Source organism: Cimex lectularius, unplaced genomic scaffold, assembly GCF_000648675.2.
Source record: "Cimex lectularius strain Harlan isolate CLEC.00 unplaced genomic scaffold, Clec_2.1 scaffold185, whole genome shotgun sequence".
Taxonomy (NCBI): domain Eukaryota; kingdom Metazoa; phylum Arthropoda; class Insecta; order Hemiptera; family Cimicidae; genus Cimex; species Cimex lectularius.
This window is the reverse complement of record NW_019392756.1, coordinates 221,604-237,096: the sequence shown is the minus strand read 5'-3', so window position 1 is coordinate 237,096 and position 15,493 is coordinate 221,604. Positions and strand designations below refer to the sequence as shown.

Genomic DNA, 15,493 nt, shown 5'->3' with positions numbered 1-15,493 from the left:
AACTAAGTATTAAAATTAAGAGAAATTTAACTTATTAAATAAAACCTATAGTTTTTTTCCCGTGTAGAAATGTGTAGAGATTAGTGACCGTTAATCGATAGTTATTCAGATATCGTGAGATGCGGTCGGGTATGATATCACACCTATCAGTATCACACCCGACCGCATCTCACGATATCTGAATACCTATAGTTTTTTTTGTTTTTTTTTAAAGTGAAAAACCAAATTAACTTTGATGTTAGACTATCGAACATTTAAAAGTGATGATATATTCAACATGATATTCAAGGCAATACTCAAGCTGATATTCAAGTAAAATAGCAAAAAAAACAAGGAATTCTGGGGACAAAATGTGATACTGCAATATCACACTCTGGTTACAGTGTGTATAACCACTTACCAGACCAGTATCACAGTATCCCACTTGTTTTCAAATTTTTTTTATTATAAATATTTTCGTTTTTTAATAAGTAATAAAATTAAGAGAAATGGGCTTACAAAGTTGTACTTTTTTCGCTTATTAAAAAAACCTAAATAGTATTTTTCTAATTTTTTTTTTTTTTCTTTGAAAAGTGAAAAACCCAAATAAACTTTGATTTTTAACTATCGAACATTTAAAAGTGATGATATATTCAACATGGTATTCAAGGCAATACTCAAGCTGATATTCAAGTAAAAAGAGCAAAAAAACAAGGAATTCTAGTGACGGAGTGTGATATCGCAGTATCACACTCTAGTTACAGAGTGTGTAACCACTTACCAGGCTAGTAAGTATCACAGTATCCCACTTGTTTTCAAATTTTTTTCATTATAAATATTTTCATTTTTTTTAAAATAAGTAATAAAATTAGGAAAAATGTGCTTACAAAGTTGTACTTTTTTTGCTTATTACATAAAACCTCTTTTTTTTTAAGTGAAAAACCAAATTAGTTTTGATTTTTAACTATTGAACTATCGAACATTTTTAAAAGTTATGATATATTCAATATGATATTCAAAGCAATACTCAAGTTAATATCCAAGCAAAAAGAGCAACAACACAAGGAATTCCAGTGACAGCGTACCCATGTGGGGATTTAGAATCACACATAAAACATGAATTGCGTGGCATATCATAGACAATAAACTACGAAGCATCAAAGATTCTGTCAGGTGGACTACATCCTTCCGGCAAAGCAGACAAGAAGAATTAACTTTGACCAGGCTACGTATCGGACACACCAAATACACACCTCATGAACAGAAAAACACCTCCACAATGCAACACATCTCTGACTGTAAAACTTATATTAACTGAATGACAACTTTTAAAATCAGCCAGAGTACTCAACCTCCCAAAAAGGCCTAAAGATCCTAAGCGACAAGTCAGCAAGCCTAAGTAAAAATGATGGTTTTATAAAGCATCACATCATCAGGATGAAGAAAATTGCTATTCTTAACATATTTTAAGTCATTAATATAGAGATTGAATAGTATGGGTGAGAGATAGAAATTATGAATTGAAGATTGAGAAGAAAATTGAGGGATAGAAATGAAATGATTTTAAATAGTATGGGTGAGAGAAGTCCACCTTGTGGTACACCTGATGTAGCATTGAAATCTTACGAAAATAATTTGTTTATTTTCACTATTTATTTCCAATTAGAACAATAACATTTATACCACTGTTAGAGGATAATAGGACGGGCATTGCTCATAAACTAATTTTTCTGTTCTAAGGTCAAGTTAAACACAGAAATTCCAGGCAACCAGGATCTTACGCATTTCCACTCAGACTGAGAAGAGATCTTCCTATGGTGTATTGGCGTTCGTCCCCTTCTTATTTAAAAAACAAAAATCTTTTATGCGTTTATTTTAAAATAATAAAAGTTAAAAACATATACATTTTTTTTTGGACACCTTTTTGTGTACAAATTTATATGTTGTACTAGGAAGACACAATTTCTTTTGTAGATATTAATATATTAAAATTATGTAATTGTGTTTATTTTTACTTACTTCTAGTATAGACATAATGTTCAGTATTTTATTTTCCAAACTAATCAATCAAATCAAAATATAAAATCCCAAATCAGTTTCTAAATTTCTACCAATAGGTTTGATCAACTATTGCTCTATCACAGATGATTTTCTATTATTCCTAAGGTTACGATTTAGAGCCTGGAAGCCATTCCTCCCGATATGATGATGGTTTCTCCCGTTATGTACGAAGCATCATCGGAAACGAGAAATGCAACTGTACTCGCAATTTCCGATGGTTTTCCCAGCCTGAAAAAAATTTTAAAAAAAAATTCAACTAAATCGATACTAATTGCTGTCAATAAACCTTTTCATTGCGATATGTGATAATAATGCTTCGTGCGTTTCTTCTGATTCGTGAAGCTGAAAAAAAAAATTTATTATCAGTACGATAATTCTGAATTTATACTCGCTTGAACTTACAGCCGATGAAAATTTCGTTTTTATAATACCAGGTGCGACACAGTTGACTCTGATATTCTCAAGGGCTAAATCCGAAGATGCTGCTTTTGTCAAGCCCAACAGTGCTGTCTTGCTTACAGAATACACACCTAGAATCTTTTTTTTTTAAACAAAATTAAAATTAACTTTAATAACAGATTACCCTTGTAAAAAAAAATTAATTACATCAAATGGCTGATAGCCTGCTATGGAAGAAACGTACACGATAGAACCGCCGCCCCTTTTTCTCAAATAAGGCAAAGCTTCTTGCGAGAGCATGAAAGCGCTTTTGACATTTATATCAAAGATCTTGTCCCAGACATCTTCGCTGCTCTGTTAAGAGACGAATTAAATTTACCCAGGTTTTGGGACTAAAAATAATAAAACCTTACTTCCAAGACAGGGCCAACTGCAGGATTGACGGCAGCATTGGACACTAGTATGTCGACACCGCCGAATCTCTCCTCAGCCTGACAAAACCAATTTTTTTTAATCTTGTTCATTTTTATATACATTTAAAACATTACATGCTTGAAGAGATTGATCCGGTCCTGCTTGTTCCCAACATGGCAAACTATGCCTGAAACAGACTCGAGTCCAGTATTTCGCAGCTGTTCAACAGCCGATTTAACATTCTTCTCTTTTCTGCTGCTCAGCACAACTTTGGCGCCTTCTTCTGCAAACCTCTTTACAATAGCAAGTCCAATCCTGAAATAATTAAGAAATCTTGAAAAATGAATATAACAACAAATGGCTTTCCCTGTACCAGGGTACCACACTTGGTTGGCGTTAAACCGTCACAACTTCAAATGATCTATCACTGTTTTCTAATACTAACAAGAGAATTATGGTAAGTATTAGGGTGTTGGAATATTCAATGTAAATTCCATCACCTTTTACACCTATAACTAACCTAATTAAGGGTTGATGGGGTACGCAATATTCTGCCATTTCACATTACACATTCATGGTAATAAATACATTCAGTCTCAATACACACAAAAAAGCAAAAACCAAGATATATACTAGTTAAGAAGTCTAAAAAAAAGAACAGGGACCTAGATACTCGCTTACATGCTCAAGTACGATTCTCATTTCAGGTGGCATTCCTACAAGCTCTCTATATGGAACAATTCAATTAGGGGGGACACATCAAGTTATCTTTCTCTATATGCTGGATACGTGGGCTTTGACCCAGAAGTAAGTATCCATGTGCTAACCTTGCATGGCTTATTTTTAATCGGGTTAGGATGACCTTCTATGGGTCAGATCCTCCAAAGGCCAATTACTAAAAGTACTCTTGATGCGCAATACTTCTCTACTGACCTGGCCCAATGATGGACTTTCTTATAATTATGCTTTTTTAATTTACTTTTAGCATCAGAGAGCCGGATAGCAGTGGTCTGGAGGTTGGCACCATCGTTTTCCCAAGACACTCTAAGTACTAATAATATAAAATAAAAACAGACTTGTTTCCTCTAAATTTTTTTGTATGGGACCCAAAATACTGCCCAAGCACAATTCTGATACTGAGAAATTCTAATATGGAGCTAAGGATGCTTCAATTATGTCTCATGTGAACTGTGACGAGCGGTTTCCCTTTTTCCCTGAGCGCGGCTCGCGGCTCATTCGAACACCGTCTCTCGTAGGGTGCTCTGAGAGGGTAGCGAGCTACTCCACTCTAGGCACGTCAAGCCTTTTAGGGGTAAGATTTGTCAGGTTGCCCGGCTTGACGGGTGAACACCCTTTCCTTACTGACTACTAACTCTGGACAAGGAGGTTTGGGGAAAAGATACACCAATTCAGACAAAACACCAGGTCCCTTTATTTGATATGACTGTACAATTCCCAATATGTATAATCAACGAGTGAATAACGCCCTAACCCTTCTTATAAATAGCAACCTTATTTCCTATTAAACAATTCATATACAAAACTTATTACTGGAAGACCAATTCTAAATAGAACTAATGCTCTTACTCTCTATAACGAAACCTTAATACTAGGGGCTTAATTATTGGGATCGTAGTACTAAAAGTAGCTCGAAATCGCCCAACTGTTCTCCAAATCTCCCGCAAACCAACTGACAAAAATTGTACTCACAGGACTGGAATACGTGCATCTGTTCCGTCGGTTCGGACTACACCCGGATTCTCTCTTCGGACTCCACCCAGATTCTCTCTTCGGACTCCACCCGGGTTCTCTTCTCGGACTCTCTTCTGACTCTCTGATTGTCCTTTTTATACCAATCCATTCAGGGAGGAGGTGGGGAACAGTTGTATTTTGAAAACACTTCCGGGTGACCCGATTGCCCTTTGTCCTCTCCAGGTCATTAAGCTATTTCGGATGAGTCCTGGCATCGGCTAATCCTGAGGGTTGAGCAATAAGGCCACTCGTCAGCACAACAGCCAATTTTTCTAGAGTGATTGCCCCGGGATCGACCCACATTTCTCAATTGAAAACGTCCAGCTGTCATTATTTCGCCAGCTTTTTTTCTTTTCTTTTTTTTTGCTGCAACTGGAGTTCTCAAGAAGGACCAGGTCGGCTCCCGCGATTCCAGGCTACCTCCGGTTACTCACCCCGGCACAATTAGCTAACCTATTTCTACATCTAATTTTTAATATTTATAACAAACTTAAATTTTTACAACCCCGTTTAAGATTCCCTTCTGGGGATCTTCACATGAACAAACTTTACATACTGGATACATATGCAAGTTTAAAAATTAGCATCCATTTGTTAACTTGATAAAGCTATTCGAAGTCAGTTGAGGATGATCTGCTTTCATTCAGCCTTTCTGATGGCCACCTAAATATCTCTTTGATATTTGAGAGCTTTTCTGCCAATCCGGCCCATTGATGCTGCCACTTCTTTTTAATCATTTTTTTTTTTTTTTAATTAAAGTTTTAGCAATAGATGGTTGAATCCCAATGGGGAGGTAGGTACCTACACCCCTGCCTTTTTGTTACCATTCAGATCTATATAATTAAAGAACCCAGACACTGTAAGAATAAAAACAGCCTCGATTCCTCCAGAAATTAGAACAGGGGATTCCAAATACTTTCTTCTGTGCATAAGCATATTCTAATATCAGATGATCTTGAAGTGATGATGAAATGAACAAGACCATTCCTTGTAGATGAGAGACCAAAAGAAATGTGTGATCCTGAAAAGAATTTAAAAAGTGTTGGATTCCCTAAAATAGAGTGCTTCGGTTCACAGCAGATTAACTGTAAACAGTGAGTACTCATCCACCCTCGTTCCAAACGGTCTGGCAAATGGATTTGCATGAAATTACTGTTTATTTAAATTTGAAAAGTTTTGATTAGTTTAAAAGCAAGTGCGGTTCCCCCGCGCTACGAGGTGCCTTGACATTAAAAGGTAAAAATTAAGGTCCAACCCTTGACATTAAAATTCCTAAAGATGACGGGAAAAACATTTTGGAAATGTTTTGTAGAAATCTGTGGCAAGAAAAATACAACACATCAAATGTTGGCAATTATTACAGGTCACTGTTCCCTGAGCTCAAGAAAAAAACCATGGTTTTCGGAAGGCGATAGCTCAGAAGGCATGTCAAAGGAGTTCTATTCTACTATTTTTAGACTGAAGACAAATCATGGCCTATGGGGTAGCTACAAGAAGAGAATCGGTTTGGCATCGTCTCCGAACTGACCCACTTGCGATTGCCCTTCAAATCCTTCCCACATAATTTTTGAATGTCCAGAATATGAAAATGAAAGAGACAAACTGCTAAAAAATCTGAGCAAAGTCCAAACATTTCAAAACCAATAAACTTAGAATCTGTCCTAATAAGCAACGATCCATCAGCTTTCAACATTATCTATGGATTTCTAAAGTCGATAAACGTTTCTTTTTGATTATCTTCAAGCATGAAAATTTAGATGAGAAGATGATGGAGCTGAATGAGTGGTGCAGGCACGTGGCGAGGACCTGGCCCTGGTCAGCCGATCACGCTCGACAGTAAAATGAAAATAGAAGAAAACTTCATGGATAATATGCCAGCGTAAACCCAAAAAAAAAAGAAAAAAAAGTTTTGATTAAAATTTAAAAAGGAAATTTAATTGATTTTAATTTTATTATAAAAAGGCACCTGATGGTTGTATTCAGGTTCGATCAAGACCTCTGGGGCTCTGTTTCTAATAAAAAAGGATTAATGTTAATTAATTATTAATTAATAATATTAATTAATACAAATGGATTAATATTTATAACTAAAAATTCGCCTGGGTTCTTCACAGATCGGAATACTCATGACTAATACACACGAACGCAATGCTTAAACAGACAATTCGGACTACTATATAAATTAGTGAGTTGATCGAGTCAGTGAAATCATGCTGAACCGGCACTGTCTTTAACACATCCCTGACTGAAGACGGACCCAATAAGTAACTCAGTGCCGGTTCAGCATGACTATGAATTGTAATCAAGAAAACTGCATGTATTGACAAAGAAACAAACACAATGCAAGACACATTGAAACCAATTTGAACGTACTGATTAGAGAATGACTAAACTTTGTATCGTCCAATAAATACAGTTCTTCCAATCCAGTCATTGGTCAACTTCAACGCCACCATTCAAAACGACCTACATTTTGCCTTTCATTAAGAAACCAAATCCTCAACAAATTTTCCCCTATAACGATACCAACTCTTACGACACTGAGTAGAGATGCCCCTGGACAGCAACGGTTGTTTTCTCCTTTCATGATACAATGTTAAAATGAGAAAAATATTTGTATTTTAAAGATTGTAATAAAAAAAATATATATAGGTCACCCATCAGTGGATGCAGTGACAACAGCCACTTTGCCTTTGAGCCTCTGGCATTGTGTTGTCATATTCCTCGAGTTGAAAAAATTGCCAATGATCAGCCTTGACTTTGTCAACATGACTGACGTTTTATTACCAGTTTTATCTAATCAATTTTATTTATTTGTCAGGACTGACGGTATAAGAGTGAAGGGGCCTTCCATGCTCCTCTACAAACGTCACTGTTTTACTATAAAAATGAAATAAACAGATTAAAACTTTTCTTAGTAAAACTACTTGGAAGGTATATTTTGATGGATCACTTTAAGTATAGTCGTAAATACTGATGAAACTTACAAGAATCTGATTACATAAATCACCATAAAAGACTCAAAATCATTAAATGCTTTTCAGGGTTAAATAATGTTCTATAACTGTGTAAAATCATAAGATTGATCTAGATTTTTTTATAATAAACTTAATGGTAAATTTATTATAAGATTTATAAGAACTAATGAGGTTTTTGTTTATTGGCTCAGCCAAAGGTGGTCAATATTGACAATCAAAATGAACCAAATTTGATTGAAAATTACAAAAATATAAAGATAGAGTGGAGCATTTTACAGTTTTGAAGCAATATTTTGAAAGTTAAATCTTAAATATAAAGGGGGAAAAATTATAATAATGTTGAAAATATAAAATTTGTACTTCTTTGACGTCACTCATTTTCAAAATTTAACCATATGTTATTCAAAATCAAGCTAATAATTATAAACAAGTTTTGAAATTTTATTTTTATTTATATATATATATTATTATTTTTAACGGCCTATAATCGGCACATTTCACCGGTATGTTCGTAATTGTGCCTTTTCTGGAAGCGCCAGAACAGGTTCAAGGTGCTTCCGGCCATTCCGCTCGCCTTTTCTGGGTCGTCCATCTGGTTCTTTAAAACGTCCTGCGTTGGATGAGCCTCCCGCTTTTTCCAGGGCGATTTTTCAGTTTTCCCCTTTCTTATCACTTCACGCTGGAAGATTGAGGAAGTCTTTAAACGGAGGTAAGTCCAACATGCAAGATAATTCGACCGAGGTAAGTATTTGTCAAGTGAGGATGGATCGATAAACGTGGCCTTCGCCCTCCAGTAAAAGCCCTTTTCGGGGCTATTGAATCATTTGCCACTCTTCTCTACCGGGGACATGTTCTTTTGTATTGGTTCGTTGTACGTAAAATCCGTTTCAGTACATCCGTTGCACGTTTCTGGACTAAGAACAGTGGCTCTAGTGATTTAATATTGAATTTATAGGGTTAAAAAAAGAAGGCCAGTTAAAATAGTACACATTAGTTTTAATCAAGAATTTTGACTGCTGATTAGAGTGAGAGACGCGTTTTGATAATCGACTAGTGTATCCCAGTTGGAAGAAGCTACTTGCAACATAAAAGTTTTATAACCTTTTAATTGTGTATCTCAGTTGGAAGATAAAAGTTTAATTGCCTTTCTTTAACCGTGTATCTCAATTGGAAGATGCATGTCGTAACAACTTAAAAAAAATTATTACTTTCTTTGAACAGTTTATCATGATTGGGAGATGCACCTCATAAGATTTACAGTTGGAAGATGCACCTTGTGGTAGCACACAAGTTTGCCTTTCTTTAACTATGTATCTCAGTTGGAAGATGCATCTCGTAAGGTCTTAAAAGTTTTATTGCCTTCCTTGAAATGTTGTATCATTGTTAGGAGATGCTCCTCTTAAGATTGTAGTTAGGAAAATGGATCTTGTATTGTCATAGAACTTTCCTTGCTTCCTTTAATGGTGTTCCTAAGTTGGAAGATGCATCTTGTAGCGTTTTAAAAGTTTAATTGCCTTCCTTTAACGGTGTATCTCTTGGTGGGAGATGCATCTCGTAATGTCTTCAGTTTTAGTACTTTTTAATTGTGTATTTCAGTTGGAAGATGCATCTTAAATTGACATAGAAGTTTCCTTGCTTCCTTGAAAGATGTGTCAGCATACAACTTTTATTGCCTTTCTTTAACTGTGTATCTCAGGTGGAAGATGATCTTGTGGTAGTACTCAAGTTTGTCTTCCTTTAACTGTGTATCTCAGTTGGAAGATGTATCTCGTAATTTCTTAAAAGTTTTGTTACCTTCCTTGTTGGGATCTCAGTTGGGCGATGTCTCTCGTAATATAAAAGTTTTATTACCTTCCTTGAACTGTTTGTTTATCATGGTTGGTAAATGCTTCTTGTAACATCATCAATGTTGTATTATTTTCCTTTAACTGAGTATTTACAGTTGGAAGATGCATCTTGTAGCGTTTTAAAAGTTTTGTTATCTTCTTTTCACTGTGTTTCTCAGTTGGCAGATAAACCTTGTAACATCATAAATATTTTATTATCTTTTAGATGTTCATCTCGATTGGGAGGTGCACTTTATCATATTTACAGTCGGAAGCTGCATCTGATGCATCTTGCATTGTAGAAGTTTCCTTGCTTCCTGTAGCTGTGTATATCAGTTGCAAAGTGCATCTTGTAACATAAATGTCAGGAGAAAAATAAGAGTAGTATTTGTTATATCTCAACTAAAAACCTTAATTAATTGAAAGATATTAATTGTTCAAGTGGACCACTAAAACTAGTGAATTATTGTTATAATTGGTAATTATTGTTGAGGTGATGAAGCATGTACCTTATTCTTTCTCACTAGTTCTGGCTTTCATCTGAGTTTTGACATTTCTTGCACCACAATAAAAGTTTTATTGCCTTTCTTTAACTATGAATCTCTCTGTAACATAATAAAAGTTTTATAATCTTCCTTTAACAGTATTTCAGATGGAAGTAGCACCATGTAACAGCATAAAAGTTCCATTGTTTTCCTTTACTTGTGTGACTCAGTTGGAAGATGCATCTTGTAACATCTCGGAACTTTTTTTACCGACATTTTCAGTTGGAAGTTGCATTTTATAACACTGTAAAATTTTTATTGCCTTCCTTTAACTGCATATCACAGTTGGGAGACGCATCTTGTGACAATCACAAATTTTATTGTCTTCATTTTACTGTGTATCTCTGTAAACACAAATCGTATATCAATCTCATTCTGTCGACTATCATCCGCCAGTCTCTCGCTCTGTTGTTCAGCATGTCATGTCTTGTCCTTCTGCAGAAAAGGTAAGTACAACTTTCTCTAATGGGTGTTTACTGGAATGCTTAAATCCTACTTTTGTACATACTTTCTATCGAAATGCTGCAAACACTCGTCTTATTCTTAGATTAAATATAAACCTGCTTAAAAGGTGTCTTGATTATCTAATAGTTTAGAATTGTACTCGTCGCATGGCTTTAAATTCACTCTTTAACAAGGATGGTTTTTTTTTATTTATTTTTTTAAAAGAATTTTTGGATTTGTTAGTGGAAGCGATCCTGTATTCTTTTTTCTTATGAGTACTATTTTTGCACTAGAGCTTCCACTAGTTTCAAATTGGAAATACATTTAAGTCTCAGCCTGTCCACGTTTTTAAAACTGTAGAATATGGCTTAATTTGTGAAAAATGAGAAAGTTTTTGTTTGAACAAAACTGACTTTAGCCTAACACGTAACAGCATGGTAAAACTTAAAATGAAAAAAGTGTTAAAGTCAGTTTTATGTATCAAAGGCCATGTCAAAAAAGTGAATCAGCTAAATGAGGTGAGTCATTGTCTTCTTGTTGATTTAAAAAAATATTAAATATTATGATCAGTTATGATAATAGATGAAGTGTTTCCATTCATTTCATATATTTTAATTTGTAACTTTAAACTGACGTTTGTTAATGGACTTGACTATCGTCGAACTTCAAATTGTCAAAAACTTATAGTCGACCTATTTATTTATACATGACGTGTATTCCTCAGTTGTTAGAAGAAACGATAAACCAGGCTCAACGGGGATCTTCTTTATTAGGAGACCGACAAATGCCAGGGAGGCATGTGATTTTGATGGAGAGGCCTGTCAAACTTGAAATCGGAATGTCTGAAGAGATAGTAGAGGTAGCGGACACATCAGTAGAATCAGTCTCATTTCGTAGAAAAGGCAGGAAGAGGGCGAGAAAGCAGAAAAAGAAAATTGAAGAAACATCGTTCTTAAACGCTAAAGTGATAGACGATTCAGTGTTCGGGGAAGCGAGGATCATCGATGAGAACAAACTTTTCGTCATCGATCAAACGGGTGTAAATAATGAACTAGAGGATGAAAATGTCATTACAGTTTCTTCGACACCTTGTCCTAAGAAAAAGAGAAAAAAGATGAAAAAAGAAGAAACAATTGTCATTGATAGTTCAGAGTCTGAAGATAGCTGTATCGAGATTATAGATGAGAAAGAGAACGATTCTGTCGTCGAGCTTTCGGACAGTGAAGAGCTCGGAATTTGCACCGGAGTCATCAGGACTGTGAAGAGGAAAAAATCAAGAAAGAAAAACTGGACGAATAATTACCAGATGCTTGGAGCCAATAACACGAGCGATAAAGGAGCGGCTATCGGCAGTAGCTACCTTCCATCACCACTGAACAAACAGAAGTTGACTGGCCTCCGACCCATAGTCATTGACGGCAGTAATGTGGCTTTCGGGTAAGAAAATGCTTTCTAGCTAGACCAGGAGTGTAATTGGTTAATACTTAAGGAGCTTGATTTTCTTCACTCCTTTCTTCTTGATCATAGTTCAGTTATGGGTTAGCAGAAAAAAGCTAGGAAAGTTTTTTTTCTTTCTCAAGAGGTGACCTCCATTATTCAAGTATCAAAGAATAATGCAGATATTTTTTTGTCTTTCCCCCTTCATAATTTCACCACTGGTGGGATCCAGATTTGGAATTATCTGTTTTTGAGATTCAGTAATATTTTTTCATACAACATTACAAAGAGGGAAACCTTTTGGCTGTTCATTTATACGCAAGGAACATTGAAATTTTCAATATTCACAGTCGGAGAAGACATTTGTCTGATTAGAGCATACCCATGCTAATAAATTTAAGTAAGAACATTCATACATTAAACTACGAAACATTTCGGTAATATGTAAGCAATCGCAACCAGATGGTAGCCTGAATGAGCAAGATCAGGACTAAGGTTGGGCGGTTCAAGTACTTCAGAAATGTTTTGCTTTATATGTAAGTTATTGTCTTTGAAACAGACCCTTCCTCTTCTTGCTTGAACTAATTATAAAAATTTAGAGTTGAAAATTGTCCGTTGGATTAACAGTTTCCTTGCTTTCCTTTAATTGGGTATCCCAGTTGGAAGAAACATTTTGTAAGTTAAGAAAAAATTTATTGCCTTACTTTAACCATGTATCTCAGTTGGCAGAAGCACCATGTAACTTCATAAAAGTTTTATTGCTTTCTTTTAATTGTATACCTCAGCTGGAAATTGCACCTTGTTTCATCATAAAACTTATATTGCTATCTTTTAGATGTGAATCTTAGTTGGAAGATGCATCTTGTGACAGCGTAAAAGTTTTATTGCCTTCCTTTAACCATGTTTCTCAGTTGGTAAAAGCATCATGTAACTTCATAAAAGTTTTATTGCTTTCCTTTAACTGTGTATCTCAGTTGGTAGAAGCACCATGTAACAGCATAAAAGTTTTATTGCTTTCCTTTAATTGTATATCCCAGTTGGAAGTTGCACCTTGTTTCATCATAAATGTTTTATTGCTATCTTTTCGATGTGAATCATAGTTGGAAGATGCATCTTGTGACAGCATAAAAGTTTTATCACCTTCCTTTAACCATGTATCTCAGTTGGTAGAAGCACCATGTAACTTCATAAAAGTTTTATTGCTTTTGTTTAACCGTGTATCTCAGTTGGTAGAAGCACCATGTAACTTCATAAAATGTATCTCAGTTGGTAGAAGCACCATGTAACTTCATAAAAGTTTTATTGCTTTCCTTTAACTGTGTATCTCGGTTGGAAGTTGCACCTTGTTTCATCATAAATGTTTTATTGCTATCTTTTCGATGTGAATCATAGTTGGAAGATGCATCTTGTTACATCTTAAAAGTTTTATTGCTTTCGTTTAACCGTGTATCTCAGTTGGTAGAAGCACCATGTAACTTCATAAAAGTTTTATTGTTGTCCTTTAACTGTGTATCTCAGTTGGAAGATGCATCTTGTAACAGCATAAAAGTTTTATTGCTTTCCTTTAACCGTGTATCTCAGTTGGAAGTTGCACCTTGTTACATCTTAAAAGTATCATTGCTTCCTTTAACTGTGTATCTCAGTTGGTAGAAGCACCATGTAACTTCATAAAAGTTTTATTCCTTTCCGTTAACTGTGTATCTCAGTTGAAAGGTGCTTCTTGTAACATCATAAATAGGACAATAAAAAACACGAGTAGTATTTATTGTTACAATTGGTAATGGTTGTTGAAGTGATGAAGCATTTCTCATTATTCGGCAATTGGTATGTTACAGTCAGCATTGGACTAAAATCAGTGAAAGAGGCAGCATTAGTGTGATTAATATTTTTTTCAAGAATAAATTACCTTGTCTTTTTTCCCCCTAAATGACTTGGACGAAAGTAAATAGGATCCGAGTTATAAGTTTGTGTAAAGCCTTGCACTCCTGGCAGCGTTAGTGAATTTTGTTTGGGAAAATTTAACTGCAACACAATCAGATCGGAAGAGCACACCTCCAGTATTCCAACTTTTGATTTACAGCCACGGTAGGGATCAGTTTTCGAGCCTCGGACTCAAAATTTGCGTTGACTATTTCAAACAGCGCGGGCATATGGTGAAAGCATTCATCCCGCAGTTTCGTAGGCGGCATTCTTCGACAAGGGACTCGCACCTGCTTGATGAGATGGAAAAGGAGGGCGTACTCGTGTACACGCCGAGTAGATCAGTACACGGCCGCATGGTGGTCTCTTACGACGATAGGTAAATTTTAAACATTTTATTTTTTTCTTAACCCATGGGCGTATTTGATTACCTTCCCTTCGTGTAGGTTTATTGTGGAATATGCTCATAAACTCAATGGAATTATAGTTACGCGAGATAACTTTAGGGATGTTCTCCAGGAAAATCCTGAATGGGAATCAACCATAGCAAACAGGTAATGATTTTCTATCGTACTTTTCTTTATTTACTTTTATTTTTGAATTATTCTATTTCAGACTGCTAATGTTCACATGGGTTGACGACATGCTTATGTTCCCTCGAGATCCATTAGGTAGAGGTGGCCCAACACTCGATAGGTTTTTGAAATTCTAATACAACGAGGTGGAGAGAAAAATGAAGCAACTTAAACAGACACTCTTGAAAATGAACTTTGTTTAACAGTTTAAGTGTAATAAATACATTTTTTTTTTAAACAATGTTCATTCATGCGCATGAGTATGATTCGTTAGGGGTCCATTGTCAAAAAAATTTAAAAAAAGTTTTTGACAATTTTACTTATTTTTATAAATTAAATCCTGTAAAATATGTTTTTTAATATTTTCCCATGTACATTTTGTAAAGGCAAAGCTGATTTATTTTATATATGTTGAACTGTATTAGTTCTACTGTGAAATATGTTTATGTTTTTCAAGTACAGTTCAACTGTTACAGTCGTAAAGTTTTTAAAAATAAATTAAAAACTGTTTGTTTGTGTATATTTTTATTGACTCAGATTCAACCTTATTGCAAGAGAATTTTTCAAATGTATAATACCCTAATTGAGGGTTTTTGGAGAGGTTTTCCAAGCATTGAAACCAAAAATAACCCTTTATTATTTGTCAAGTTATAATTTTTAATTTATATATCACAGTTGGTGTTGTTACGTTCTGGAAAGTTTTCTAGTGAGATTACCATCTTTTAACTTAATATCTCAGTTGGTAACATCACAAAAAGGAAACTTAAGTGGTCGAATTTTAATATTCAGTTGTAAAAATACAAATCAAAACTGACTAGTCAAGTTATAATTTTTAATCTATATATCACAGTTGGTGCTGTTACATTTTGAAAAGTTATCTAGTGGGAAGTTGCACCTTGTTTCATCATAAGTTTTGTTGCTATCCTTTAGCTGTGTATCTCAGTTGGAAGTTGCACCTTGTTTCATCATAAAAGTTTTTTAGATGTGTATCTCAGTTGGAAGTTGCACCTTGTTTCATCATAAAAGTTTTATTGTTATCCTTTAGCTGTTTATCTCAGTTGGAAGTTGCACCTTGTGTCATCATAAAAGTTTTGTTGCTATCTTTTAGATGTGTATCTCAGTTGGAAGTTGCACCTTGTTTCATCATAAAAGTTTTATTGCTA

At 35.0% G+C, this 15,493-nt stretch overlaps 2 protein-coding genes across 2 annotated transcripts; one reads left to right on the top strand and one right to left on the bottom strand.

Moving 5' to 3' along the window:
- Positions 1-1,835: 1,835 nt before the first annotated feature.
- On the bottom strand, positions 1,836-7,409 carry LOC106663222 (dehydrogenase/reductase SDR family member 4). The gene is made up of 7 exons (XM_014387892.2): positions 7,263-7,409; positions 2,988-3,168; positions 2,853-2,930; positions 2,647-2,793; positions 2,443-2,577; positions 2,327-2,382; positions 1,836-2,268 (listed from the first exon to the last, which is right to left on the bottom strand). Exons 1-7 carry the CDS (start codon positions 7,373-7,375, stop codon positions 2,154-2,156), a joined length of 825 nt encoding a protein of 274 aa, XP_014243378.1. The 5' UTR covers positions 7,376-7,409; the 3' UTR covers positions 1,836-2,153.
- Positions 7,410-7,993: 584 nt separating this feature from the next.
- LOC106663168 (endoribonuclease rege-1-like) lies at positions 7,994-14,575 on the top strand. The gene is made up of 5 exons (XM_014387791.1): positions 7,994-8,292; positions 11,123-11,835; positions 13,916-14,134; positions 14,202-14,309; positions 14,371-14,575. The coding sequence occupies exons 2-5, from the start codon at positions 11,183-11,185 to the stop codon at positions 14,465-14,467; spliced, it is 1,077 nt and encodes a 358-aa protein (XP_014243277.1). The 5' UTR covers positions 7,994-8,292; positions 11,123-11,182; the 3' UTR covers positions 14,468-14,575.
- Positions 14,576-15,493: the final 918 nt, after the last annotated feature.

Coding starts and splice junctions, on each gene's coding strand:
- LOC106663222 (XM_014387892.2), bottom strand. CDS start 7,375: ATGTTGACAAAGTCAAGGCTGATCATTGGCAATTTTTTCAACTCGAGG. Junction 2,931..2,987: donor GGATCAATCTCTTCAAGCAT/GTAATGTTTTAA, acceptor TGGTTTTGTCAG/GCTGAGGAGAGATTCGGCGG. Junction 2,578..2,646: donor CAGGCTATCAGCCATTTGAT/GTAATTAATTTT, acceptor TAAAAAAAAAAG/ATTCTAGGTGTGTATTCTGT.
- LOC106663168 (XM_014387791.1), top strand. CDS start 11,183: ATGCCAGGGAGGCATGTGATTTTGATGGAGAGGCCTGTCAAACTTGAA. Junction 11,836..13,915: donor GGCAGTAATGTGGCTTTCGG/GTAAGAAAATGC, acceptor TTTGATTTACAG/CCACGGTAGGGATCAGTTTT. Junction 14,310..14,370: donor GAATCAACCATAGCAAACAG/GTAATGATTTTC, acceptor ATTCTATTTCAG/ACTGCTAATGTTCACATGGG.